At 46.3% G+C, this 27371-nt stretch overlaps 3 protein-coding genes and 1 long non-coding RNA gene across 9 annotated transcripts in view; 1 reads left to right on the top strand and 3 right to left on the bottom strand.

The window, feature by feature from the left end:
* The window catches only part of DIXDC1 (DIX domain containing 1), a 59892-nt gene extending 53818 nt beyond the window's left edge, over nucleotides 1–6074 (bottom strand). The window contains exons 1-3 of one of the 5 annotated variants that reach the window (XM_035008929.1): nucleotides 5581–5983; nucleotides 2063–2191; nucleotides 1376–1441 (exon numbers count right to left, since the gene is read on the bottom strand). In XM_035008929.1, coding sequence (XP_034864820.1) covers nucleotides 1376–1435 — 60 coding nt within the window. In that variant the 5' untranslated portion in view covers nucleotides 1436–1441; nucleotides 2063–2191; nucleotides 5581–5983. Of the gene's footprint in view, nucleotides 1–1375; nucleotides 1442–2062; nucleotides 2192–5580 lie in introns of all 5 variants that reach the window. The other 4 variants (XM_035008934.1, XM_035008927.1, XM_035008926.1 and 1 more) reach the window with 4 other exon arrangements.
* Nucleotides 4803–13926, top strand: LOC118013229. Its single transcript, XR_004679971.1, has 3 exons — nucleotides 4803–5350; nucleotides 11815–11940; nucleotides 13718–13926. It is a non-coding gene; the product is annotated as an uncharacterized LOC118013229 (long non-coding RNA).
* Nucleotides 13927–14451: 525 nt separating this feature from the next.
* CUNH11orf52 (chromosome unknown C11orf52 homolog) lies at nucleotides 14452–25650 on the bottom strand. Of its 2 annotated transcripts, none has more exons than XM_035008924.1 (4): nucleotides 25574–25650; nucleotides 17056–17093; nucleotides 15677–15729; nucleotides 14452–15456 (listed from the first exon to the last, which is right to left on the bottom strand). In XM_035008924.1, exons 1-4 carry the CDS (start codon nucleotides 25630–25632, stop codon nucleotides 15208–15210), a joined length of 399 nt encoding a protein of 132 aa, XP_034864815.1. In that variant the 5' UTR covers nucleotides 25633–25650; the 3' UTR covers nucleotides 14452–15207. The 2 variants fall into 2 exon arrangements, with proteins under 2 accessions (XP_034864815.1, XP_034864816.1); XM_035008925.1 differs by lacking the exon at nucleotides 25574–25650 and adding an exon at nucleotides 21725–22678.
* HSPB2 (heat shock protein family B (small) member 2) lies at nucleotides 25452–27255 on the bottom strand. The gene is made up of 2 exons (XM_035008922.1): nucleotides 26594–27255; nucleotides 25452–26103 (listed from the first exon to the last, which is right to left on the bottom strand). Exons 1-2 carry the CDS (start codon nucleotides 26685–26687, stop codon nucleotides 25649–25651), a joined length of 549 nt encoding a protein of 182 aa, XP_034864813.1. The 5' UTR covers nucleotides 26688–27255; the 3' UTR covers nucleotides 25452–25648.
* Nucleotides 27256–27371: the final 116 nt, after the last annotated feature.

Genomic DNA, 27371 nt, shown 5'->3' with positions numbered 1-27371 from the left:
TTGGCTTGATGAGCCCGAAATAGTGGTAACACCAAGGAGTGGCTGGAGTGAAGAGCCCTTAGCAACTCCATAATCTCCATCAGCTTCCTCCAAGCCACTCCAAATAACCGTACAATAGAAGTTAAAACTCTTCCAAGCATTGACAATTCTATCCACCATCTTCACTTCTGCCTGAATCTTGACCCTGAAACCTCTCTTGCGCCAAAGGTTACTTTCTTTCTGTTTCTCTTTGGAACCTGCCCTTCCTTCCAAACAAGTTTGCAAACCCAGCCTCTCCTATCTCCTCTAAGCCTCAAGGTCAAAGAGACTTCCTACAGGGGACTTCTTTGGTTAGAGTTGCAAAGAGCACTTACTGGGCTTCACCAGGAAAGTCTGTCATCTACTGTTCCTAGTGCAGAAAGCATCCCAAACTGAGCTCTGTGGCTCCCTGCTGGCAAGCAGGAAGGACAAACAAGAGAAGCAGTGGGGCTCTGGTGGTGTGCTGGAGAGTTCAGGAGGAGACCTGACTGGCTCCGGAAGGAAATCAGCTTCACAGTGAAACCAGATGCCTGTGTGGGACCGAGACCCTCCAGCAGCAGAAGATGAGGGGTTGGCGATACGCTGCTGAGAAACTGAGGGGAAATCAGGAGGTTTGGAAAGCTTGAGTTATTACTGGCCTGAATTCTGCCAGTAAGAGAACATAATATGGTGTAGCCTTTCTATTAACTCTTTCAGGCCTTTACTGAGCCAGGAAAGGCGACTTACTCATTGAACCTGGTGGCTAATTAGGTAAAAATGAAGCTCACAAGTAAAAATATCATTACATTTCTTCTTCCTATATGGGCCATGCTCTTCATATTAGTGTTCAGCCCAGTGGTCGAAGGATGATATACCACAAAGTGAAAAACTAAAGACTTTATGAAATATTTCATTTCCTAACCTTATTTTAAAATTCCCACTAGTTACAAGTTCCACAAACACTCTGTTCCTTCAGGAGTACATGTTATAAAGTAAGTGCTCAATAAATGCATGTGAATGAATGAATGAATGAATGAGACAGACATCACTGCAGATGAGTGTCCCCTATCCTAGAAACAGAGCATGGAGCCCACTCTTAGGGCCTTTGGGATTGGTTCCCTGTCCCCTTATCATACCTGACCATTGAAGGTCATGTTCATGACTACTTCAGTGGGGTCTGGTTTGGGGATAACACATAAGGAAATATATTCAGTCCAGTGTCATTTTGAGACTTTGGTCCCTGCCACCTACACAAGGCCAGTCACGGCCAATGAAGCATTTCCAGTTCTTCCCAGTCTCTCTGAAGTGCCTGGGGGAGCGGCACCTGGCAAACAGTGCCCTATCACTGCTCCACACGCCTGGCCAGCCCATCACTCACCATGAGGAACATAAAGCTGCCTGAGAGCTTGCTGCCAGGGAGCATCTGTTTAGCTGGCATTGACTCCTGTGGGAACAAAGCCAATGAGCCTGGGTGAGGAGAAGAGGAAGCAGTCAGGATAAAAAAAAAAAAAAGGGTTAGGGAGTAATAGTGCTTTGTTACATTAAAGACTTAACAGGCCTTTTAATTTCTACAGCAAAGCACAGAGGAATTCACTGTGGAAATGTGTGAAAGCCTGTGGTTGGCCCCATGTCGCAAATCCTACTTCATGGAAGGCACAGGGCTCGGAGGAGTGATGTTTGCTACGGCCACTCCAACCTGCCAATCCTCTTCCTCATTCATCCTATGTACCCCTTATGGGGATGACACCAGACAAAGGCTCTCCTTGTATTTCTCAGGGACTGCCACGCAGATGAATCTCCATGTGGGATCTAAGTTTCTACTATTCTACTTGGAGGGAAACGGGTAGGCAAAGTCTTCCAGGTTGTGCATTTCAAAAATTAAGGCTCAGACAACTCCCATCCAGTTGACCAACATTTTAATAAGTCATTCCCCATAACTTTCAGTCCCTTGGGCCATTTACACCACAGCCAGGCTCAGGTTCGCTCTGCCTGACAAACAAGATTTCTATATCACCACAATTTTCCCAAGTTTGATACTCTGAACATTTACTTTATTTTCACTGACCTGTGAGCTCCACTAGGGAACAGACTCTATGTTATTCGACTTCTATTTCCAGAGCCTGGCTGGTGTCTGGTGAACACAGTAATTCAGTGAATGCCTGTAGAATGAGTGCTTCCATGCCTGTTTGCCACACTAGCAGGAAAAAAGAGTTTGGCTTCAGTGAGCAGACAGGTTGGGAAATATTTGGTGCTTTTCAGGACATCCTTAAGTAGAAGAGATCCCTATGATCTCCCATGAACACGACCTCTTTTAGGATGCTTATTGTGGTAAGCATACTATTATGGTTTAAAAAATTTTTTTTCAGCACACCTACAAATCTCTCCCTACAAATTCTCTGGAAGCAGGAACCAGATGTGTTTCAATTATTTTATCCACCCCCTCACCCAATAAATGAACTAAATAACCAAACGAATGAATGTTTATTGACCAAACCATGTTAGAGTCTCAGGTCTACCAAAACCTTCCAATACAACCACCCAAGTCTTTTTAAAAGAAAGTTCAGCCCCCAGAAAAACACTTGCAGAAATTTATGTTGGCACATCAACCAAAGACAACATTCATAGGACAACATCAATACCAAGTAGCAGAGAAAACATATAGCTTTGAGGCGCATGCAGAATGGGGAAAATGTGAACTGTGGATAGCCTGGCCAGGCCCAGAGCACAAGAGACTGGGGATGACAGCCAGGGTAGGCTAGAGAATGTGGCGGTAGCCAAAATTTGTGGATAACTCACAATGCAGATCAACCATGTCAGTAAGGGGAACTGCACTGACAACACTGACCTAGATCAGTTCCGTGGGGAATTTGTCAGGTGTGCTGAAGCAAGGGCTTTATCCAGGGAAGGTGGCAGAAGAAAATCGTCATGCACAGTTACGCATACTGGCAAATGGACCGAGAACAGGGCCAACAACGGATAGAGGGAAGCCTTGATTCAGAGGGTAGGGTTTCTCTCTGCTGCAGGGTTCCCTTATAATTAACCAATTAGAGCCATAGCTTCATTTCCTGTGGCAGTTTTCTCTGCCACACAGAATGAGGTCACAGCCCTAACCACACAGATCTATAAAGCATCTGGGAGATGAAGAATGGTTTCAGATAAGCTTGGATCATTCCCCAGAGATGACTGGACACATGTGTGGGTATTCTTAGCCTCAGTAGGAAGAGCTTCTCAGAGGAATCAAAGGGTATTCTGACACCAGCTTTTAAGTCCCTATTTACATCCTTATCACATGACTCTAACAAAAGAGATAGAATATTACTAGATCTATCAAGCAACTCTAGATGCTGGAATAAATCAATCAGGGCTCCATCAACTCTGAAATAACAAATTGTAGCAGTATTCAGTAGTACTAGATATGATACTCTAAGTGAAAAGGATTATTTAATATAATTTATTATGTATGTGAAAGAATTATTTAAACTCTCAGGGGCCATTGGGATTTAACATATTACTATGAGTAGTATTTAGATGATGTCAATTTCTCAGAGAAATCAGAAATACCTATTGGCTATCAGAGTTCCAATCTACAAATAGAAGGGATGGATTTTACATAAGCCCATGAAGGGGACAGAGGGAAGCATACAGGATGGGCAGGAAAATCAAACATCAGACAGGGACAAGGGGCATTACTGCATTATTCTAGATGAGTTCATTATAAAGTTGTGTGCGTTGTTTTGATGAAGAGACTGTGTTACCACCACAAACAGAAAACTCTCCCACTGTCCTTTCCCCTTATGTCTTACCAGAATGGGAGATCAGCGGATATTTATGCAAGCACTAAAACATGAAAAAGACAGCCAAGTCTTTTGGCTCTTTGGTTGAAAGGTTTGGAACTGAAAAGGAACCGAAGGCAAAGGCTAGGGCTGCCTGTGCTGGTTTCCTCCACCTAATAAGACAGTGGGACCTGACACCCAGGGGCTGAGTTAAAAAGCCGGGAAGCTATAGAAGGACCTAAGGAGCTTCTGCCACAACTGGTAGATGGGTCAGACAGTATGAAACTTGAGACCAGGGGAGCCCCAGAGGCCAAGAGTGAGAGAAGAGGAAGCAGGAATACCGGTAGCACTTAAAGAGGTGGCTTCCAGGCTCCGTGGTGTTTCATCTCTCAGACTGTGGCTCTTTCTTAACAATCCCCTCACGTGTGTTCAGGGAGGGCTGATGCAAAATGAGGAGCCCTGCAGTGCAGGCAGGATGCAAGCTCCGCCCTTCCGTGAAGGCTGTGACATCCCTGGGCCAAAGGAAAATCCCAACTCGGTTCATTAGGTGGGGACAGCATTTCTGCAGTTTTCCTGTGTCAGGAACAAGGCTGGGGCACAGGGGCAAGGGCTGGGAAGGTTCCGAGACAGGTCGGCTGCAGAGCTTTTTAATTAGAAACAGGAATTGAGGAAAGAATGTACAGTGCAGCGGGAGAAAGAAACTCTTACACACACATTCATGAGAAGGGTCACCTCTGGGGAACAGGCCAGGATTGGAGGGGTGGCCAAAGGCACAGTCTTGCCTGTAATGTTCATATTAAGAAGAGAATGGATTCATGCGTTGTTTAACTAAAAACTGATCTTCAAAAAGCCTTATATTTAAGAAGGACACAGAAGGAAGAAAGAGAGAGGTGGAAAGAAAAAGAGAGAGGAAGAAAAGATGAAAGACACAACCAACAGCCTAGTTCTCCTTGTAAAGGTCTCCCTGGATGCTGGAATCAGGTGACCCAAAGGGGTGGGGCTTGGAAGCACTGGAAGACACATGGAGCAAACCACAAGGTGGGGGGTAGAGTCCTAAACCAGAATTTCCTGCGTCACAAGAGAAGGAAATGGAAGAAACAACAGAATTCTGAGAGAAAACAGTGAAAAGAAAAAGACCCCCAGCCAGTCCTGGCCCATACTGCCGGTCAGATCGACGGTCCAGCCCCCCTACTCTCACACAGAAGGGAGCAAATGCTGGTTCCCCTGAACGGGGCCAGGAACTCAAGCAACCTCTCTCCTCTTAGGTCCTGTCTGCCAACCATGCCCTTGGTTGTGAAGAAATCCACTGCCCGGAAAATGGAAAGAGATATAAACACGAAGAGAGCACTTCATGTGGACCACCTAGTCACCCTGCCCTCTCTCAAACTTTCCACCAATGCAATTCCACCCCACCCCTAACTTGGCCCAGCCAGTTAGATCCTGAAATACAACGAGCACTCTTGCCATACATGCCGGGTTTCCCTGGGGATTTTCTTGGGGAGAATCCCCGGGAAGAGTGGAGACCACCTCTTTTGGAAGGAGATGACCTCTGAGTTTTTGGTCCTGTCTGTTGGGCTCAGGTAAGCCCCCAGGGAAGGGCATCGCTCAGGGGAACTGGAGGCAGGCGGCCCTTCAGATTTCTCCCCGTTAGCCATCTCGTCTGCACCGTACCCACCACCTTGGCCCCTTAGGGCTCTGCGGGGGAAGTGATCTGGGGTCCCCCTGAGGATGGGGGCGGGGAACCCTTCCAGAGATTAGGCGGGAGGCGCTGGGGGGAGAGGAGCTGGGAGTGGGAGGAGCAGACAGTTACCTCATTGAAGCCCTCCTGCAGGACGTCCAGTAAGTTCCCCCGGGTCAGGCAGGCAAGCATTGTTCCTGGCGGGGGCTCCCCGGGCGGGGTCTCCAGGCCAGGCAGCGGCCGCCGCCGCCTCCTCCCTCCGCACACAAAGACTCTGCTCAGCTCATGGGGATCTCTCCGGAGTCCCGCAGGCCACTCACTCACTGCAAACCTAGACCCGAGCCAAACTAGCGCCTTCCACTGGGCATGCTCGCGCCGGGCCTCGCCGGAGGGGCCCAGGCGCTGTCGCGGTTCCTATAGAAACAGCTGGGCGCGCAAAGGGTGGAGGGGCGCTGGCTGGCAGCCCCCGGCCAGGAGTCCGTAAGGGGGAGCACCGCGGGCGCGCGGGCGGGCTGGTGTGCGCGCGCACCGCACACACACACACACACACACACACACACTCTCTCTCTCTCTCTCTCTGTCCGCACAACACACATACACCGGGCTGGGGGCGGGCGTGTGTGCCTACACTGCAGACACCTACACACCAGGCCCCCGGCGGGCGTGCGGGTATGTGTGCGCGCGCGCTGCGCACACACATCCACGCGAGCGCACACACATACACTCGACACACCGGCGGGCGAGCCGGCGTCTGCATGCGCTTGCAGCCACGCACGAGCTCACACACCGGGCCCGCAGGCGGGAGTACCGGCGTGAACGCGCGCTACACACGCGCGCACACACACGTTCTGCTGGTTTAAGGCCCAACGCTCCACCACAAGACGGGTGGGACGGGCAGTGAATCGGGATTTTTTTTCTCCCAGACTAGCTGAAAACAGCAACCTTTTTCCGTAAGGGGCCTGGACAGTGAGGCTGGACTAAAGAAGGGGAAGCACAAGGGACAGAGAAAAAAGAGAGAGAGAAAGAGAAGAACCACCAGAAGGAGAGGGGGGTAAAAGAGGATAGAGCTTTAGTTATTAACAGTATTAGAACACATTTAATAGAAATAGTGGTAAAGAAATACCACAGGATCATAACAGAAACATCAAGGGGAAACCAAGGATCACCAAGGCTTTACCCAAAAAATCTGTATTTCTTTTAAAAATAACTGCTAAGGGGCGCCTGGGTGGCTCAGTTGGTTGAGCCGCGGACTCTTGATTTAGGCTCAGGTTATGATCTCAGGGTCCTGCGAGGGAGCCCCGCCACGGCCTACCCCCTTCCTCAGGGAGAAGTCCACTTCAGGATTCTCTCTCCCTCTGCACCTTCCCCCTGCTCTGTCGCTCTCTCTCTAAAATAAATAAATCTTTAAAACAAACAAATAACAAAAAATAACTGCTAAAAGGTAAAGCGCATATTTTTAGTGAGCTTTAAATGAATTAAATGGGTTTTAATTGAAATAAACACTACAAGGGCGCCTGGGTGGCTCAGTCCTTAAGCGTCTGCCTTCTGCTCAGGTCATGATCCCGAGGTCCTGGGATCGAGCCCCGCATCGGGCTCCCTGCTCTGCGGGGAGCCTGCTTCTCCCTCTCCCACTCCCCCTGCTTGTGTTCCCTTTCTCGCTGTGTCTCTGTCAAATAAATAAATAAAATCTTTAAAGAAAAAAAGAAATAAACACTACAGGTGGGTGGGGGGTGGGATAAATGGGTGATCGGTATTAAGGAGGGCACTTTTTACGATGAACACTGGGTATTATACGTAAGTAATGAATCACTAAATTCTCCTGAAGGCAATATTACACTATATGTTAACCAAAATTTAAATATTTTGAAAAATAAAATAAAATAAATACTACAAAAATGCCCTGGAGTATTTGAAAGAGTTAGGTAAAAGCTTCCCCAAATGAAATAGAGAGCTATTCCCCTCTGTTTCTAGTTATTCAAGTCACAGCCTTGCTTATTTATTTTTAGGACTACTAGTCATTTGTACTCTCAGTGCACATTCTTGTTTCTATAGGGAAACTGGAAGCTGAAAGAACACCCATATTATATTACACCTCGTGATCCCAGATGGAGGGGAAGGATTTACAGAATGTTAAGGCTCAAAGAAGGTCAGGGCCTTGCCCAAGGACACAGCTGGTCAGTAATAAAGGCAGTTTGAGGATCTAGGACCCTACACTTATGATTTTGCAGAAGGCCCAAATTTCTTCCCCAAATACCCACTGGTACCTTAGGAGGAAAAGTCAGAAACGGTTCTTTTCAACCTAATGACCTCCTCCTCAGCTCCTCAGCTCACTTAAAAAGAAACTAGGTAGGGAGCATCCAGAACTAGCAACATCTTGCCTGAATGTCTAAAGCTGCTAAACACAATGATACTTATAAGAAAGACACACCTCCCACCCCCCACCCCCACCCCAACCACAGCAAGCAGAAGGCCACCAGAGGTGTTCCATGGCTGGTGCTGATTGAATGCTCTGTATTCAATTCTGACAAAGGCTGGGGAAAAGCCATGGCACCAAATAAAACTGAACCTGATCAGCCCATGAATCAGAAAAGCACTGTCCTTCGTAACTGGGGAATTTAACTGCCAAGAATTCCCCTTGCCATGACCACAGCTCATGGTAATACGATCAGGTGAGTCACTAACCCATGTTAATGCAACAAGGCCCTTTTAAAAGAGAAGCACGAAACTTCCAACAACATAAAATTGCATGCAACACATCTACATGCATAGTGATGCAAAACCAAAACACCCAGTTGGTGGGTCCCTGGATAGAGGATTCTGATTGGTTGCTGGCCCATCATGCTTTGGACAAAGTAAATATTTGAAACATCAGAGGGAGGTCCTGCTGATAGTTATATGGCAAAAGGTCACTGTTTCTCAAAGAACAAGTCCTTTATCCAAGTAAGACCTGTGAGCTCAATATTCCTAGGAAAAGACTCATTAAATCATTGGATTTTAAAGCTAAAAAAAAAAAAAAGATATTTGACACACATGGAGGAATGAAGACTAGGAGAGCTATTTACATGAACTCAGCAAATCAATATGAGAGCTAAGATCTGAACCAAATGCCTCTGAGGCTCACAGCATGCTGGAGGGAACTGTGGTGAACAGATACAAGATTTATTATAGGGCATATGGTCCACAATTGCACTATTCCCTAGAAATCTGTAATTATATCAACCACATATCCTACAGTAGTGGTATGCAATAGAATTTTCTATGATGGTGGAAGTGTTCTATATCTGTGCCATCCAATCCAGTGGCCACTAGCCACACGTGATTAGTAAGCACTTAAAATGTGGCTAATGCAAATGCAGGACTAAAATTTAAGTAGCATTTAATTTTAATTCATTTAAATTTAGATAGTACCCACATTTCATAATATTCTGTGCCATTTTCCCCATACAATTATTGAAATGTTCCAAAAATTATAATATTTTCACATATAGACTGCCTCTCACACTTGGAAAAAGCACAAAATTCCTGTTGGAGCATATAATCTCTAGGGGGTTTTTTTGCTCAGAAGATGTGCTCACTATATTTATCATGGTCTGCCTTACCAAATAGCCCAGGTGAAGAACTGAGCTTTAGTTCTAAGCAGCACTAACATTTACTGTTCCCTCCATCTGCCCCATCTCGCTCTGCTGTCACATCAGCATAAGAGCTGGGAGGGTAAGTGAGTTAGCTAAAAGAACCAGGAATAACTAGGACAATGATCTGCATCCTGTAGTGCTAGAACAGGGGGAAACTGAGAGCTAGTCCAGGTAGCTGGAACCACTCCCACCACTTCTGGCTTGTCATTCACTCTGCCTGTGAGGAGAGGCAAAGGGTCCAAACTAGCCACTTTTTGCCTATCTCTGCCACGCTGCCTGATTTCTGAAATTATACCAGACCTCCTCGGTCCTATATTATTTTAACAGTAATGGCACAGATACTTCCCTCACCAACTAAAAGCTACCCAAATATCTATAGACAACCATAATGATAGCAAAATTGAACTTCTACTATGTGCCAAGCCCTATACTAAGCACTCAACATACATTAGCTCATTTGATGGTCACAATTACTATAAACAGTAGGGGTTTTTTATTATCCCCATTTTACAGATGAAGAAAGAGGGGTCTGGAGGATAAGTAATTAGCTAAGTGGTGAAGCCAAAGTCCAGGTTCTTAATCATTATGCAATCAATACTTTTATATGATGCTTGAGACATAAAAGGTACTCAGTAAATGTTCTTAGTTGAATGCATGAATGAATGAGTGGAGGAAACACTGGCAAACTCATTCATCACTTATATTAATACAGACAATAATATGTTGGCCTAAGTAAGCCTTAAATAGCACTGTCATTCGGTGAAAATATTGACTGTGACTTCTCCCTATGTGGAAATGTGTGAAATTCACACCTATGTCAATTTAATACATCTATCGTGGGCAATCATTAATGACTATAAAGAAGCAGAAAGATGGTCTGAATAAACAGATAATTAAAATTGTCAATGGAAATATTTTAAATGACTCTGAAATAATTTCTTAATCTTTTTCTATTTTCACACATTAGCAAGTTTCTTGGCAGTAACATATGTTTACAATTTCTACTGCATTTATCTTTAGAGACATCAGCATAAATGTACACAAAAGGGCTCACATCTACTGCCAAAGGCCCCAAACGTGTCCTGGCTCCTAAACTGTTCTGTCTCCTGGCTCTTCTGCCAGCGTTAATCTTACTGCCACAATGCATTCGTCCTCCTGCTCAAATGGTCAAGTGTTCTCAAACACTCCTTTTTCTTGTCAGATATAAATTCCTCATGCCCCACTCTTAAGGCCCTCTCCCAAATTGCCTATGCTCTCCCAAATTGCCTAGCAGGCCCCTCTCTGTCTCACACGTTCCCAGGGCTCATTTTAACCTCCCATGCCTTCACCACTGTCCTTCTGCCTACAATGTCCCACACTTCTGCTACTCAAATCTTTACTATGCCTAGTTCAAGTTATGCTTCCTCATAAAACTCCTCTGACCACTTTTAGTTTTCTTAAAATCAAGGCAGATCTGATCTTAATCTGTCTCAAATACTCAAGTCCTAGATAACCCATGGTTCATTCCTATTCTTTTTTCAGGTTTCTGCTCAAATATCACTTTTACCTGTTCAGCCTTCTCTGACTACCCTATTTGAAATGACAATACCCAGGGCACCTGAGTGGCTCAGCCTAAACTTTTGATTTCAGCTCAGGTCTTGATCCTGTGATCGTGAGTTCAAGCCCTGCATTGGGCTCCACCCTGGGTGTGGAGCCTACTTAAAAAACAATAAATAAATAAAAATAAATAAAATGACAGCACCCCTTCACCCAGGCACTCCCATTCCTCTTTGCCTAATTTATTTGTATTTTTCTTCCTAGCATTCATCACTGTCTTGTGTATTCTATATTTACTTGTCTGTTTGCTTATTGTCAGTATCTCCCTGCCCAGAATGTAAGTAAGGTCCATGAGAGCAGGGAATTTTGTATGTTTTGTTACTGGTTTATCTGGTTTATCTCCAGAACCAAAAATGTTTCCTGACACATAGTAGATGCTCAATAAATCCTGGCTGAATGAATGAATATTCCTCTTTTTATAATTCAAAGGTCATAGCATTTTCTATATCACTTAGCATTTAATTCTAGTTAATTTAGAAGTAGGAATCTTTGTCTCTTTCAGTGTATTTCCACGACAAATATAAGTAATTTCTGGTAGCCTTCTATATTTTCTTCTACTTCATCAATGCATTTTTTCATTAAACATTCACTAAATATATTGAGTGCCTATTATATGTCATTATATGCCAGATCCCATTCTTTTAGCAAAAAAACTTAAGGAACTCACAGTTACACATGAATACACACAGAGGCAAGAAACAAGACTGAAAGAAAGAATAGTAAGACTAGTAAAACTAAGAATCCAATATTAGTATCTGGGGATAGAGTGTACAGGGTGAGTGTGACAGACTGGGTGGGAAGAAAAAGGGAAAAAGAGACAGAATGGTAAGGGCCTAGAGTAGGATGTTGCCAAAGTAATCACCAGATGCTAGTGCTTAATATAAACTGTACTTAGGCAGATATGCAAATACATTCTACATGAATTTTTGAAATTCACATCTCAAAAGTCATCAGCCGGTTATCCTAAGGTAAAAATGAGATTAAGACTAGCGACATCTGGTGGATATTTTAGAAGTGACCCTTGAATGTCTCTACTGTGTAAGCACTACACAAGCCCCCATGCCTCTGGACTGCCAATTCATAATATGTTAGGGCTCCACATTACTAACCACACTATCATGAAATAATCTTTCTGCAGGACCTAAGGTCTCATTGCAAGAGGTAGCCAGATTTCTACCAAGAACCCTTCTATCTCTCAGCTGATGACCTTCTGCCTTCTGGAAGATGTATATATAATTTGATACCAGGATTCTTCTTTTAAAAGGTAACTTACTACTTAAAATGTTCACCTCCTTTGACCTAGGAATTCTACTTCTGGAACCCGATTCTAAGAAAAAAAAGTCTTAAATGAGGAAATCAATTTGTTATTTACAATGGGGGAGGGGAATCTAAAAGTTGAACAAACAGAAAAATTGTCAAGAAAATTAGAACCATTATAATGTTTACCAAACATTTGTAATAAAACAAACATTTTTTTTAAAGATTTACTTATTATTTATTTGAGAGAGAAAGAGAGAGAGCACAAGCAGAGAGAGGGGCAGAGGGAGAAGGAGAGAAGCACACTCCCCACTGAGTGTGGAACTCAATGCAGGGCTGGAGCTCATGACCCTGAGATCATGACCTGAGCAAAAATCAAAAGTTGGATGCTTAACCGACTGAGCCACCCTGGCACCACTTGATTCTCGCTTTTTTTAAAACTTAATGTTTGTTAATTGTTAAAATGTTTGTTTTAGGGGCACCTGGGTCAGTGGGGTGTCAGCTTCTCCCTCTCCCTCTGCCCCTCCCTGCTGCTCATGCTCTCTCCCTCCCTCTCTCTCAAATAAATAAATAAAATCTTTAAAAAAATTAAAATAAAAAAATAAATAAAATCATGGTTTGCAATATTTCCCAAATGCCCTATAATTAACATGCATTATTTAAATATTTTAAACTGCATATATTCTGATTAATTGCTATAATTTTTCAACTTCTCCCTGATTTTATTAATAATGAATCAAGGGAGATAGAATTTCTACAAGAAGGGAAAGCAAGAAAAGAAAGCAAATACATGACAATTTTGTTCCAGGATCTGAGTCTTGACGAAGAAATCCCCCAGTTGTGGAACTGTACCAAAATTCCATTAATGTCATCACACTCCTTTCAACAGTACACCAGAAACTTACAGAGGGCTCTGCTGGCAGCAGGGAGTTACAGAGTCTCCTAACCACTTGAGTCCCCATCTTCAGAGTCCCTAGAAAAGCCGGATCAGGGCCACCTTAAAATAGGAAGAGGGAGAATGTACAAAAATACAGGACAGGAAAAAAAATTCCAGAGCTAAACCAATCTAGTAGTGTCAGTCCCCTGCCCCAAATCTATCAACTTATGTCATCAAGAAGTTTCAGAAATGGGACCCTGGTTAGCAGGAAGTCCAGCCAAAGATACTATCATCATAACAGGACTATCCCAGGGGTATTTTAAAAACTAGCCACTTAGGCTTAATAGTAATAAAGTAAAGAGCAATGCTTCCCTATCAGTCAACCAACAATGCATTTTCCCTCTTCCCTAAGATTATCAGTAAATGACCACAGTAAGAATTCTGAAGACTATCAAGACAAATACTGGGAGCTCTGCTTATGGGCACTTCCATTCATCCTCAGCAATTCCATTTTAACCTAGAAAGTCTGCATTTATATTTTAAGGCAAAAATTTTTACATAGCACTTTGAGTTTACAAAGTGTTACCACCTACATCATCTTATCGGACCGTCATAGTAAATAACTGTTGGAAATAAAGTTCATGGTATTACAACCCAGCTAATAGTAAACAGGCTAGGGAGTTGCTCTGCCAATTAGGAGTGGAGGCAGTTTTCTAGCCACTTCTTCCGAATCCACTTGCTCTAGGTGTACGCCAGAGAACAGGCCAGGAAAACGATGATAATGATGATAATGGCAGCCTACATTTGACTACATACTATGCACTGTTCCAAGTGTTTTAAATACTCACATTCTATGAAGTCGATACTATGATTTACCAACTATTTTGCGCTGTGATTCCATTCTCAGTACTGTGTCCGTCCTAAGGAATCATCCCTCTTAGGGATAAATCGATGGGCATCGGTATTTGGGAAGGATGGCATACAGACTGAAAGGGGACGTGCATTACTACTCCAAGCTCTGAAAGTCTGAATCTGGAACTTCACCCTAAGAACATGTAAGGCTCAGAGCCGGCTCAGAACCTGAAACTTCCGCCTCCTTCTTTCCAGCAACGCCCCCCCCCCCCCCCCCCCCCCCCCCCCGTCCCCCCCCCGCGTCCCACCCCCCACCCCCCCGCAAGTATATTTTCCAGGCACCCCCCCCCCCGCCCTCCCTTCCCCCGCTTTCAGCACCTACCTCTTAAATCATCGGTGTGTCTGGTTCAGCATCTCTGTCCCCAGCCCTTCTGAGCTCTGCCTCCTCCTGCTACGGCGTCGCCGCTGCGTTCCCGATGCCATGGTGACGCGGAGGCCGGCCCCCGCCCGGCCCCGCCCACCTCCAGCCCGCGCGAGCCAGGCCCTGACAACCTAGGCCCCGCCCCTTCCCTGGCCGGCTCCGCCTCCTTACGGCCCAGACGGCCACCCCAGCAGGCCTTGACCCCGCCCCCTACCTCCCTGACCCGCCTCCTGCGGGCCGAGGCCGCCCCGCCCCCTGAATGCCAGGACTGGCCCAGGGAGCTCCGCCTTCTGTAGATGGAAACCCGCCTCCTGGGCGTCCAAACCAGAGCCCCGCTCCGCCCCAGCCAAGGCCTGTGGGGTCCCGCGCGCGAAGTGTCTGGATTTCCCGGCTGCCCTCAGGCTGAGGGCTTCGCTTACGTAGAGCCTGCAGACCCCCACCCCGGAAAAGCACCAGGCATGTTCCTTATGCGATTTATTGATCCTAGCGGCTCCGCACCTGCGAGAGCCAACGGTCCAACCAAGGGGAGTTTCCGGGCCATGCAGTGCAGTCAATGACTTGAAGTATTCGTAACTGATGGTCAGAGATCGCTTCCTCCACGCCTCAGCCCTTGCCCTCGTTTGTCTGTTGAGGTTCTGAGACCCTTGACCCAACCACCGAAGGAATTGCCCAAGCCAGCTCTGGGGGCTGTGCACAAGAACTCAGAATGCTTTTCCAGAGCACCTCTCCTTCTTCAGCTTTGGAGTTTAAGGTGTGTAAAAGAGACACCACTAAATTAAGCCCAACAAAATCAGCTCAAGTGCTGGGGTAACCTGTCCTATAAGCACTTTTCTTGAAAGCAGGAGCAAAGGAAGGGGTCAAAAAACTTCCTGCGCCCTCATCCGAGCCCCCCTCATTTTGTGGAACTCCATCCACCCCTAGCTAACCCAAATACCACTCCAAGCTAATGGTGGCAAGTAAAAGATAGGCCTAGGGGAGGGGCCAAGACTGGGGGCACTCACAAGGGCTCTGGAGTTCTTTAAAACGTGGCAGACATCTCTGGGCTGCCAGCCATTTCCCCAGTGCAGAGTCTCCCCAGGGGAGTAGTGGTAAAATGATGGAAACAGGTCTGTCCTCCCCAGCGCTCACACTAGGGTCCCGTTCTTGCTGTCATAATGGCATGTGGCCTGGGGGAAGCGAAGGGTTGCGTACTGCGTAGCATTTTCAAACTGCAGGTTCTTCACCTCCAGAGCAGAGCGTGGCTGGGTAGAGCTGCACACTTGAATGTCTGCATAATGTAAGCTGCTCTCCTTCAACCTGAGGCCTCGACTCCTCTCCTGAGACGTGGGCTTCTCTAACACCTGTTCACAAATATGTCCTCTTGTGTCACAGGCCTGCAAGAAACAGACAGCATTAAGGGAGATTCTTGGCTTGCTTTTGCCCCTCACCCACAAAGCAGGGTCGGCAATTCTGACCGACCCCTTTGCTCCTTTGTGGGGCGGAACCAGCAAGTTCTGGTTCAAGATAACGGAGATGTGTGGCAGGGTGAAAAAGCTGAGTCCTCAGATCACATGTCTGAGCAGCCTTCTGGAAGGGCCAGAGGCCTGTCATTACCTTTGCCCTGTTCTGCTGCTTCAGCTGCTTCAGAGCCCGTCCTGCTCGGCTCCCTGAAAGGAAGAAAGCCAACTTAAATTCATCCTCTCTTCCCTGTCTCTACTGAGATTGCCCTCTTTGAATCTCCGTTAAACTATTATGGTGGGTTTCTAACTAATCTCCCTGCCTCTGCTCTCACCTCTTTCACTGCTGCCCTTCCCACATCCAAACTCCTCTCATGCTCTGCCCATAATATCTTCCAGCCTCATTTTTTTTTTTTAAAGATTTTATTTATTTATTTGAGAGAGAGAATGAGAGAGAGCACATGAGAGGGGGGAGGGTCAGACGGAGAAGCAGGCTCCCAAGGAGCAGGGAGCCCGATGCGGGACTCGATTCAGGGACTCCAGGATCATGACCTGAGCCGAAGGCAGTCGCTTAACCAACTGAGCCACCCAGGCGCCCCTCCAGCCTCATTTTTCGCCGGCCCCTGACACAGTGCAGCAAATACATGTTGAGAGCCCATTTTTTGCCAGGCTGTGTGCCACATTCTGGGGCTAGAAGGATGAGCAGACTATTTTCTCTGCCTCAGGGGGCTTACAGTCTACTAGGGGAGACAAATGTGTATACAGACTATTACAGTGCAATGTGGTAAGTGCTCAGCCACACCAATCAGTCACTTTCAATTAACTCAGCCTCTTCTTTCCTGTTTCTCTTTCTTTCTTCTTTTCTTCCTTCCTTCCTTCCCTTCCTTCCCTTTCTTTCTTCCTTCCTTCCTCCCCCTTCCTTTCCTTCTCTTCCCTTCCCTTTCCTTTCCTTTCCTTTTCCTTCCTTCCTTCTCTCCCTCCTTCCTTCCATCCTTCCATCCTTCCTTCCTCTGCAAGAGATAATTCCACTGCCTACCCTTTCCTCTCTATTCCTCTTCCAGCTTGAGAACTTGCTATATTAGTCCTTCGACATTGGTGTTTTCTCCCATTCTCCCACGGTATGAGTGTGAATCTATTATAGCACTAGTAGATTGCATTGCAGTTACTTGTTTATATGTAAACAAGTCTCTCAAATTTGATTCTGAGTTCTTCGAGGACCAAGATAGTGTGCCTCTCTGCCTCCTCGGGACCCAGCAAAGTGCCTCACATACACTATAAGTGCTCAGTTAATTTTTGCTGGGTGAAGGAAAGAATGAGCAACCAACCTTGCCACTAAGATAATGGAAAGGATGAGACCCAGAGTTTCAGAGCTGGTCTGGAACCCCGGAAGATTTTCTCTGGTGTACTATCTCCCTTTATCCCTTTCCAAGGCTACTCCTCTTTTTCATCCTTATGCCCTTTCCAAAGACACTGGTTCCAGCATCTTCTCTTCTCTAATTCGACCACTCCAAGCCCCTGCCCCCAACACCCAGTTACCTGGTTTCTTTTTCCTCTGGGAAGTTGGTGGGCAGCTCCTGTGAAAAGAAACACAGATCACCCACGTGTAAGAGTCCTGGCCTCAGTCTTCCCACCTTCACCATTTGTTCTGTGGCCTCTTTAACATTCTGGGATGACCTTCTCTCACTTCCCTCTAACAAAGATTCACCCTAAGTCAGCCTGAAAGCATTTATCAAGGGTACCACATCTCTCCCACAAGGATGGTTCTGGAAGGTGGAGTGGTACAACTGACATAACCAAACCCAAAATACAGCCTCAGGCAACCAGGCACAACATGCCAGGGATATGGCTGGGTTGAGGGCTATTCTGGGATTGTCTAACAGGCTAATCCCAGCAGAGGGTAAGGGAAGCCTGCCAAATAATGGGATATTCCTGGATTCAGAGACCCTCTTGCTGCAGCTTCGGTGCCTTTTTTTTTTTTTTCCCCAGGGTCTCTGCTAACACGGGGTTCTCACTCTGGGAGTCACAGAAGCTGCCACAACCAGGGCTAACAAATTAGGACCCCTGAAAGCCCTTTTCTAACAGGTCATCTCCCTCCCTGCTTCCCTGTCCTTGTTTTTAATTAACAGAGAAAGTGAGAGATATTTAACCTTTAACATGCACAGCACAGGGAGCTCTGAATTTGGTGAGTGACTCAGCTACCTTGTCCTCGCTGCAGGACAGACCTCATTTCTGAGCTGTAGGACAGGCTCATTTCGGAGCCCCTGGGGTCCCCGGTGGAGCCAGTGTGTCTATGTGATTGTCAACTGTTTGATGGCCAGAGAAAAACACTTGTCTGAGGAAATAGGCTGAATAGTTTGGGGCTTACTCTGGATGCTTTTTCTTGCTAGTGCATTTCCAAACTCTCACCAGAGCCAACCCTATCTGTGTGACTTCTGTCTCCACAAGGAAATTTCCTCCTTTTGCTAACTAAAAAGAAAGAGATAGAGAGAGGAAGGGAAACTTCTAGATCATGTCCATTTTACTACTGTGGAAAAAAATCATGATTTTCCCCACACATATTTGACAGAGGTTTGTGTTTTGGTTTGACTTTTGCTTTTAATGCAGCCTGCTGAGTTCAGAGCAGATAGAATCACCATCTGAAGTTTACAGGTAGTTCAGAAGAAAAGCTTCTAGGTCTTTCTACTTCTGCCACTTCAGCTCTTCCTTTTTTTTTTTTTTCCTTTAAACCTCTGTCTAGTCATAGCCTTATCCTAGCCTCCAATTCCTTGCCCCTTGTTGCTACTGTTTTCCTACTTACTTCTACTTAAATGGATAAAGAGAACATAAATTCTAAAGCAACAGATTTCGGCGACCCAGTTTTAGTGAATGGAGCCTGTTCCCAAGTTGGATACTATACAATGGCTGGACACAACCTAAATGGAATATTCTGTTAGACTCATAGTTGATAGGATTTTATTTTTAGCTCAGAATTCCAGAAACTAAATGAGTATTCTCCTATATTGGTAGTATGAATAAAAATTGGCTCAATTTTCCTGGAATGCACTTGACAAAAAGTATAAGGAGGCTTAACCATAAAGTATGTACCCTCTGATGCAGCAACTCCATATCCTAAGAAATAAGCAGGTACAAATATGGACGCTCATTGTAGCCTTATTTACAACTGCAAAAAATAGGAAATATCCTGTATGTCTAACATTGGGAACTGACTAAATAAATGGCATCTCCAATCAATAGACCATTATACATCCATTTAAGAAACATGTTGGAAGAACATCAAATAGCATGAGAATCTTACTCTTTAAGTTAATAAAAAGATAATAAAGCATGTTTTGGGATAAAACCTATGCACATAGGCATTTCAAAAGGATTACATGGAGGTGACCCTTCCGAGTCATTGGCCGTGTGGGTTGGGGTCGCCTGAGCCAGGGGTTTTGTGCTGAGATGATTCAAAGCCTGTTAAAAATGTTTGGATCCCTGTGAAGGCCTACTATACCCCAGTTTACCAGGAGATTTGTGTAGGAACGGGGTTAATGGGCTTCACTGTTTATAAAATCAGGCTTGCTGATAAAAGAAGGAAAGCTTTGAAAGTTTTAAGTCCTGCACCTGCTCATGGTCATCATTAATCAGCTTTACTTGGAGTACACATCAGATGGAACATCAGTCTCAGCAATCTCTGTTAGTTGGGAACATGGAGCATCGCTGTACCCTTGTAGACATGTTGTTTCCTTTGTGGCATGAATAAATGTAACTCTGAGGTATACCAAAAAAAAAGGGGGATCACATGGAAATAGACTAAAATGTACCCATCATTTATGGTTGCTATAAATATATTTAGAATATTTATGGTTGCTTCTTATTTTCTGCTCTTTGGGATTTTCCAAATTTTCTACAGTGAATGTGTGTCACTTTTGTAATCAGAAAATAATAATAAATAATAATAATGATATTTTATTTTATTTTATTTTTTTAAAAGATTTTATTTATTATTTATTTGACAGAGACAGAGATAGCGAGAGCAGGAACACAAGCAGCGGGAGTGGGAGAGGGAGAGCAGGCTTCCCGCCGAGGAGGGAACCCGATGTGGGACTCGATCCCAGGGCCCTGGGATCATGACCTGAGCCGAAGGCAGACGCTTAACAACTGAGCCACCCAGGTGCCCTAATAATGATATTTTAAAATAAAAAGCTCTTTAATTGATATACTGTCTTGAAGTCTCTGTAATTTATTGAGATAATGAGAAACAGAGGAGAACAACATCCAGTCCTACTAGTACTTTAAATTTTTTTAAGGGGTGCCTGGGTGGCTTAGTCGTTAAGCGTCTGCCTTCGGCTCAGGTCATGATCCCAGGGTCCTGGGATCGAGTCCCACATCGGGCTCCTTGCTCAGGGGGAAGCCTGCTTCTCCCTCTCCCACTCCCGCTGCTTGTGTTCCTGCTCTCGCTATCTCTCTCTCTGTCAAATAAATAAATAAAATCTTTAAAAATAAAAATAATTTTTTTTAAGGTTTCATTTATTTGAGAGAGAGAGAGTGAGTGAGCGGGAGGGGCACAGGGAGAGAGAATCTGAAGCAGATTCCATGCTGAGCACGACGAGCCCAATGCGGGGTGCAATCCCATGACCCTGAGATCATGACCTGACCGAAACCAAGAGTCAGACACTTATCTGACTGAGCTACCCAGGCACTCCTGGTCCTACTAATATTTTAAGAGGAAAAAAATATGTTTTGGTTGGAATATCAGGGGTAGTGTTTCTAGCCAGGCTCTAGAGTCAGACTGAGGGTATCAGACTAGCTGTGTGAACTTCAGCAAGTTTTTAGCTTCCTCAAGCTTTCATTTTCTTATTAATAAAACGAGGATAATAATAGAACCTAAACCCCATGGACTATTGGAGGAATTATATAAAAAATGTAAACTATTCAGTTAGGTGCCTGACGTATAATGAGCATCAGTAAAAGCTGCTGTGATTACCACCGTCAGAGGAAGAACTAACCAAAAATGAAGGCTATGAAAACTTGGAACAAAGGAAGTGAAAGAAGCTGTGACAGCCTTTCTGTAGAAATTCTTGGATGTCAGGGCGTCTGGGTGGCTCAGTTGGATGAGTGTCCAACTCCTGTCATTATACCTGGTACATGTAGGCATTCACTAAAATATTTGTTTAATAAATAAATTAGTAAGAACAGGACTGGAATCCAATGTACCAATTCCAAATCACATGTGCTTTTCAATGTACCTTATCTATTTCTCTAAATATAATGATGATTTTTTTCATGAGCAAGACATCCTCAAGACATCCCCAGGTATGATGATCATGATCCCAGGGTTCTGGGATCAAACCCCGCTATCCCCTGGAAGGTTTAGCTAAGAAAACAGTGAACAAGGTAAAACCAGATCTGGGGGTTTAGAGCCGTTACACCTCTGGGAAAGAACAGTAAAAACACTACAAATAATTTATTGTGAGGCTTTCACATATCCTCTGCTCTTCAATCCTGTGATCTAAACAACATAGGTCATGTTATCTATATTGTATACATGAGGAAAAAGAGAAGTTACAGGACTTGCCTAAGGCTACACGGTAAGTAAATGTGAAAGCTATATTCAAATAGTCCATGGATATTCTCCATCTCCCCACTACCGCCCTTTTAAATGACATTTCTCCAAAGTGTATTTGCTTGATTTGGGAGGCAGTATCATAATACTGGCTAAAAGTATGGGCTCTGAAGTCATACAGGCCTGGGTTGGAATATTGGTTTAGTTCCTCACTAGCCATGTGACCTGGGACAAGTTAACTTCTCTGAGCCTCAGCTTCTCAGCTGTAAGGCCACCTCCCTCAGCATTGTTGGGAAGAGATTGTTTGAAAAGTGCCTGGAGCATAGTAAGCTCTCAAACACTAGAACCATGATTATCATCTGGGGAAGAAGGGAAGGCAGCAAAAGGTGAGGAAGACAAAGAGAAACCATGCCAATTCACCATTCCAGTCCGGCTCTGGCCCCTCAACAGTCAGCAGGCTTGGCTGTGTTTTCTGAGGCTTTCTGAAAGGAGTGAACACAGAAAGAGGTAATGCTCTGGTGTTGGCACCCGGAGATGTGCCAGGCAGAGGGAGGTGGCAGTGGGAGGTTGGTAGAGAACTATCTGCAGGCTCTCCCTTTTTCTCTGGGCCCCCATGTCCACCAACAGAGACGTTACCCTCCACCCTTTGCCCCTACTCACCAGCTTCCCCCACAGCAGAGCTGGTTTCCCATGGTGTTCTGTCTCCGAGGAGCCCAGCTGTTTTTCTACAGAAAGAGGCTGGTGCATTTCCTGGTTCCTGGTTTAGCTTTCAATAGCGGCTCCGGGGGAGTCTCTGTCAGTGTCAGATTTCAACCCAGCAGGTTGGACTTTGGAAGCCACCTGCTGGAGTGATTCCCAGGTGACTGGTCCCAGCCAAGGGGTAGAGGAGCACACATGGGGCTCCAGGTGAGAGCTATCTCACCGTCAGTATTTGGAGCTGCTTTGATGAAGCCATGAACTTTGAGCTTCGAGCTTCAGCGAAAAGAAACGTGAGATAGAAAAGAGCTCTGGGTTTCCTTAGGAAGTGTTTCTCTACTATCCCACACTGTCGTTGAAATACATCCTCTATAACGGAGTGAAGTGTCTTAACTTATGTTTCCCCAGCACTACTCAGTTTTAATGGAGTTTCGCTTTCAAGGTATCCTGTATCCGTCTCTTATTATCCCTGTCCAGAATCTGGGTTTGAATATGGGAGTCTCTTGGAAACTTAAATTTAGGGAAATGGATTCCTTTTAAGTCTCTGTTGCTTTTGGGCTTAATGTGGGCAAATCGCTTTTTTCTATGAGGGCGAGAAGACTCAACTCATTGCCTAACCCCCTTTCTGGTCAAAAATCATATGGTTCTATGATTGGAATGGCCTCAGCACTTCCTGATCACTTACTTCCTCATGGCCAGCACAGAACTACAGAAGCTCCACTCCCACCTCAACCCAGCTTCTCCTTCCAGTAACCCAATGTCAGACTCATTCCATTCTCTCCAGCGAGTAAGCTGCTGTTGAGTAAATTCCTCTGTAGAAACTATGGGCTCTGGGAGAATTTGTGAAACCCGCAAGGCTTGTCTTCAGGGCTCACGTGGGAAGCTTTCACTAAGTCCTAGCTATTGTTATTACTTCTTTTTTTTTTTTTAAGATTTTATTTATTTGACAGAGAGAGACACAGCAAGAGAGGGAACACAAGCAGGGGGAGCGGGAGAGGGAGAAGCAGGCTTCCCGCTGAGCAGGGAGCCCGATGCGGGGCTCGATCCCAGGACCCTGGGATCATGACCTGAGCCGAAGGCAGATGCTTAACGACTGAGCCACCCAGGTGCCCCTCTTGTTATTACTTCTTGTTCTCAGCTACTTGGCAGATGGCAAAGCACCTTACTTTATTATCTTGCGCTGGATCATTGCACTAGCCTCTTACTTCACAACTATGCTTCTCCCCAGCAATTCCTTCTGTATTCTACCATTAACTGTATTATTTTCATCCTGCTACCCAAACCTCTTAGCCTGGCACTCAAAGCCCTCCACAATCTGGTCCCTTTTCAGCCACTTTCTCTAATTTAAAGAGGTAATGGGTAAAGGAAAACACCAAAGAGATTTTATGACCAGAAACTCCAAAGGAATCAACAGTGTATTGTGGTACCCAGAAAGCCTGATATACCTGAAGCAGCATTAATGGAATTCTAGAGTGATAAACAAGGGTGTTGATGATTCCACTGAAGTCTGTACTAGTCAGCCCGTGATTGGAATAATAATTTTAGGTCTACATGTTGAATTTCGAGTTACATTGTCAAAAGGCAGTGTGTTCAAGAGAAAGTTGTCTAGGTGATAAGTGGTTTGGAAAGTCCTAGGGACGCCTGGCTGGCTCAGTCAGTAGAGCATGCAACTCTTGATCTCGGGGTCATGAGATTGAGCCCCACACTGGGTGTAGAGATTACGTAAATAAATAAATAAATAAATAAACTTTAAAAAAGTCCTATAAGATATGGTTAAAAGAATTAGGTATGTTTACTTGGGAAAAGAAGCCTTAAGAGGATGGGATGGTTATTTTAAAATATCTGAAAGGGACTCCCAAGTGAAAGAAGGATTGCATTTATTTTCTGGACATAACCAGACCAATGAGGAGAAGTTACTGAAATGAAGATTTGGGGTCAATAGAAGGAAGAATTTATAGGAAATACATCCCAAAAGTTCTGATGAAGAACTGCCAATAAGAACTTATGAAGTTCTAAGTTCTCTGTCACTTAAAATGTCCCAAGAGGAAGTTGACTAAGAGTTGTAAAAGAATTTGAGTGGTATGGGAATTTGGACTAAATGAGAGGTTTCCATTTTTTTCTAGCCAAGGTACCCTCTCTTTGAAATAAAGCTCACATAAACATAACAATTCCAAAATAGATCAATGGAAGTTGTTCTGGTTGAAGTCTGAATAGGATCCTTTCTAGTTTCTTTTTCTTTTCAACTAGATTAAGGTTCCTGAGAGTAGACAATAAAAGAGCATGTTTTTTTAAATCTATGTTTATAATGTACATCTACCATAGTGTATTACTTGGGGGTTGAGAAACATTTGTTGAATGAATGGATGAACAAACAAATATATCAATAGTTATTTCTCTGAGGCGTGCTTTCATTTTTGATAAGGGGTAATGCTTTAACCACGAATTGAATTCTTTGAGTGAGGGCTCTTATCTTGGGAATCCACAGATCCCTAGGGAGGGGTATATGAATGGATCTCAAGAGCCATGTGAACCTACTCAAACTGTAAGGCAAATTTGATAGCATGTGTATTTTTTCTGGTAAGAGGATCTATTGCTTTTGCTAGGTTTTTCAAATGGGTCTGTAACCTAAAAAAGTTCCGAATCAACCACTTTAATGGAAGAATTTCAGGTGTCCACCACAACCTGGTAAAACGTATATTTGGGGGCAAGGAGATCTTCTGGACACTCCTCAAATCAAACACGTGCATGAACAACAGAGAGTAATTGAAGAGCCAGACAGCCACACTTTCCTGAACACACCATGTCCCTAGTATTAAGACTCTGCTTCCAATTGGGACACCTGGGTGGCTCAGTCGGTTAAGCGTCTGCCTTCGGCTCAGGTCATGATCTCAGGGTCCTGGGATCGAGTCCGGCATCGGGCTCCTTGCTCGGCCGGGATCCTGCTTCTCCCTCTGCCTGCTCTGCCTGCCACTCCCCCTGCTTGTGTTTGCTCTCGCTCTGACATAAAAAAAAAGAAAGAAAGAAAGAAAGAAAAAAACCCTCTGCTTTCAACGGAGGGTTCCCTGGCCATCATCACCTCACAGTTAGCCCTAGACCCCTGCATTTAGTCTTGGATTGGGTGGGTGATTCAGCGATTCCTCTCTTTGGGATGTACATGTTTTCTCTCATGAGCCTCCCCTATTGCACAGGCTGGAGAGACTCTGTGGTTTGGTGACAAGTGGAGAGGCTTCGGTGTCTGTGCCCTGTGCACGCATACTCCACCGCTCGGAATGAGAGGCCATTTTCAGTGGACTGACCTTACTCTGGGAAAACAGGGCTTTAGGCAACTCCCTCCAGCCTAAAACTGTTTTCCCAACCCCTACCCAAAACAGGCCAGACAGGCTGGAGACCCTTGTTTTTGTGTCTCTAATCACCAGCTCAGACAGTGCCCTCTGGGCTGTTTGGACGGCATATCCCTTTTCCCTCCCAGGATCACTCTCTCTTTTGTTGCATTGTGAGAAAATTATGGCTGGGAATTTGATCTGGAGTCAGGTCAGCTTCCGGGTATGATCTCAGCATCCAAGTGTGAGCTCAGGGTGCTGTGACGTTGGGCACATCTAACTGAGGAGCTTTTTGTCTAGCTGGCTCTGACCCCCCCCCTCCCTGCCCATCCCATTGTCCAGGCCACAGAATAGGGAGCAGCACAAACAAAGCCCTGAGATTTGGGTTTATTCAGCTCCACCCAGAACTAAACCAAAGCTATGACACGTCTCAAGGGACCAAACCATACATTGTGGGCCATGCACTGTTCCCTTCCCCCAAGGATGCCGCTACCTCTGGGGTGGTGGGCAGCTGCTCATATCACCGTGGGAGGTAGAAAGGGGTTCGCCCATGCTGGCTCCATGGCACTCAGGCCGCAACTCCGGTTGCCTCCTCCTCTTCCTCGGGATCAGGAGGTGCAGGGAGCAGGGAGATGTAGACCTCATTGACCTCTGTGTCCAAGTGTCGGCCACCCCGAGGGGCCTCCAGGTTAAGGATGCCATCATGGGAGAGAGCGGCGCGGACCCGCCAGGGGTCCACATCGGCAGGCAAGACATAGGTGCGGCAGAACTCTCGAGACACGAAGCCGTGGCGGTCCAGACGCTGGGGGTGCCGGGCAGACACCTCCAGCAGGTTGTCCACAGTCCTCACGGTCACCTCATCTGGGGTAAAGTGGCTCACATCCAGAAACGCCTGAAACTTGCCCTCACTGAGCCTAAGCTCAGAGGCCCCTGCCCTGCTGCCCTCCCCAGCTCCGGTGGCCCGGGGCCGGACATAGTAGCCGTGGTAGAGGGTGGGGGTCAGGATCTCTTCTGGCAGGAGGCCTGAGGGGCAGAGAGAGAAGGCAAGAGGCAGGATGAGGGAGAATGAGGTGGGAACAGGGTGAAATGAGGAGCTCAGGAGATGAGGACCCGAAGAGCAGCCGGGCAGTCAGGACAAGTAGGCAAAGGAGGCAGGGGGACGCAGGGGCTGCAAGGTGGCAGCAGGACAGAGGGGACTGAGACAGGGAATGAGATGGGGGTGGAGGAGGGCAACCCAAACGGGGACCGGTGGACAGAAGGGGAGTAAGAAGGCACAGCAAGGGGGACAGGGGCAGGTATCCGGGCATTGCGGGCAGGGCATCTGCAGCGAGGTCAGTAGCAAGGGGACAAGAACCCCGCTTGGCGGGGTGGAGGGGGAGTCTGGGGTGGGAGATGGCTCGCCCCAGGAGTTCAGTTAAGCCCGGAGTGGGGTGGAGGCCAGTACGGCTGGGAGGTCAGCCCAGAATTTCAGGAGGTGGGGGTGGGAGGCAAGGGGGTGGCGTCTGTGCCGTACCTTCTCCGAAGCGCTGCTCGCCCAGGCGGCTGGGGTTGGCAAATTCGTACTCGGTGGTGGCCGGGTGGGCATGTGGCACCGAGCGGCCCGACATGTCTGCAGAGGCGTCGGCGGCGCTGGTCCGAGGTGCAGCCCCAACAGAGCAGCGACCCCTCCAGCTGCCTGGAGAGCCAGGGCTCGGTCGGAGGTGGGGGCGGGGTCTACACCACCCAAAATAGTGCGGAGCCTCTGGGGGGGAGGGGCGAGGAGCAGGGCCCCTGAGCGCCAGCGACAAGTGTGTGACCAGCGCCGCCTGGACCCCCGTGCCCTCCCCCGCACACCGTTCAGCTGTCGCAGGCTGCCTGAGGGGACAGCTGGGGGTCCTGGCTGGGCAGCGAGCTGGGGAGGGGAGGCTGGCGCCGGACGCCCTGGAGAGGCTTAGCCGAGACCCTTACAGTTTGCACATTTTCCACACCTCCTCCTCTCCTTCTAAGTCCCATGCATCCTGTACCCTACTTCATAAAGCTCTCCTGGTTTTAACGTTCTGCGCGCTGCGTAAGGTGAAAGATGCAAGAAACTTTCCCACCCTTTCTTTGGGGTGGGGTGAAGGGTCTTCTGCCCAGATTAATGTCAGGGTCCTCTCCTGAACCCAGATCAACCCCGAGCACCACAGAGATGCCTGGCACTGACTTGTTGGTGATCACTGCTCTCCTCCAGGGACCCACAAAGAGTTAATGTCCCTGGGGCCCAGCCTAGGAAGATTCCAGTTCCTGCCCAGGCCCAAGATAGTTGCTGGCCC

This window comes from Mirounga leonina, unplaced genomic scaffold (assembly GCF_011800145.1).
Source record: "Mirounga leonina isolate KUSES-001 unplaced genomic scaffold, KU_Mleo_1.0 Mir_153, whole genome shotgun sequence".
Lineage (NCBI taxonomy): Eukaryota > Metazoa > Chordata > Mammalia > Carnivora > Phocidae > Mirounga > Mirounga leonina.
Note: the sequence above shows the minus strand (reverse complement) of the source record. Positions and strands in the feature narration are given on the sequence as shown.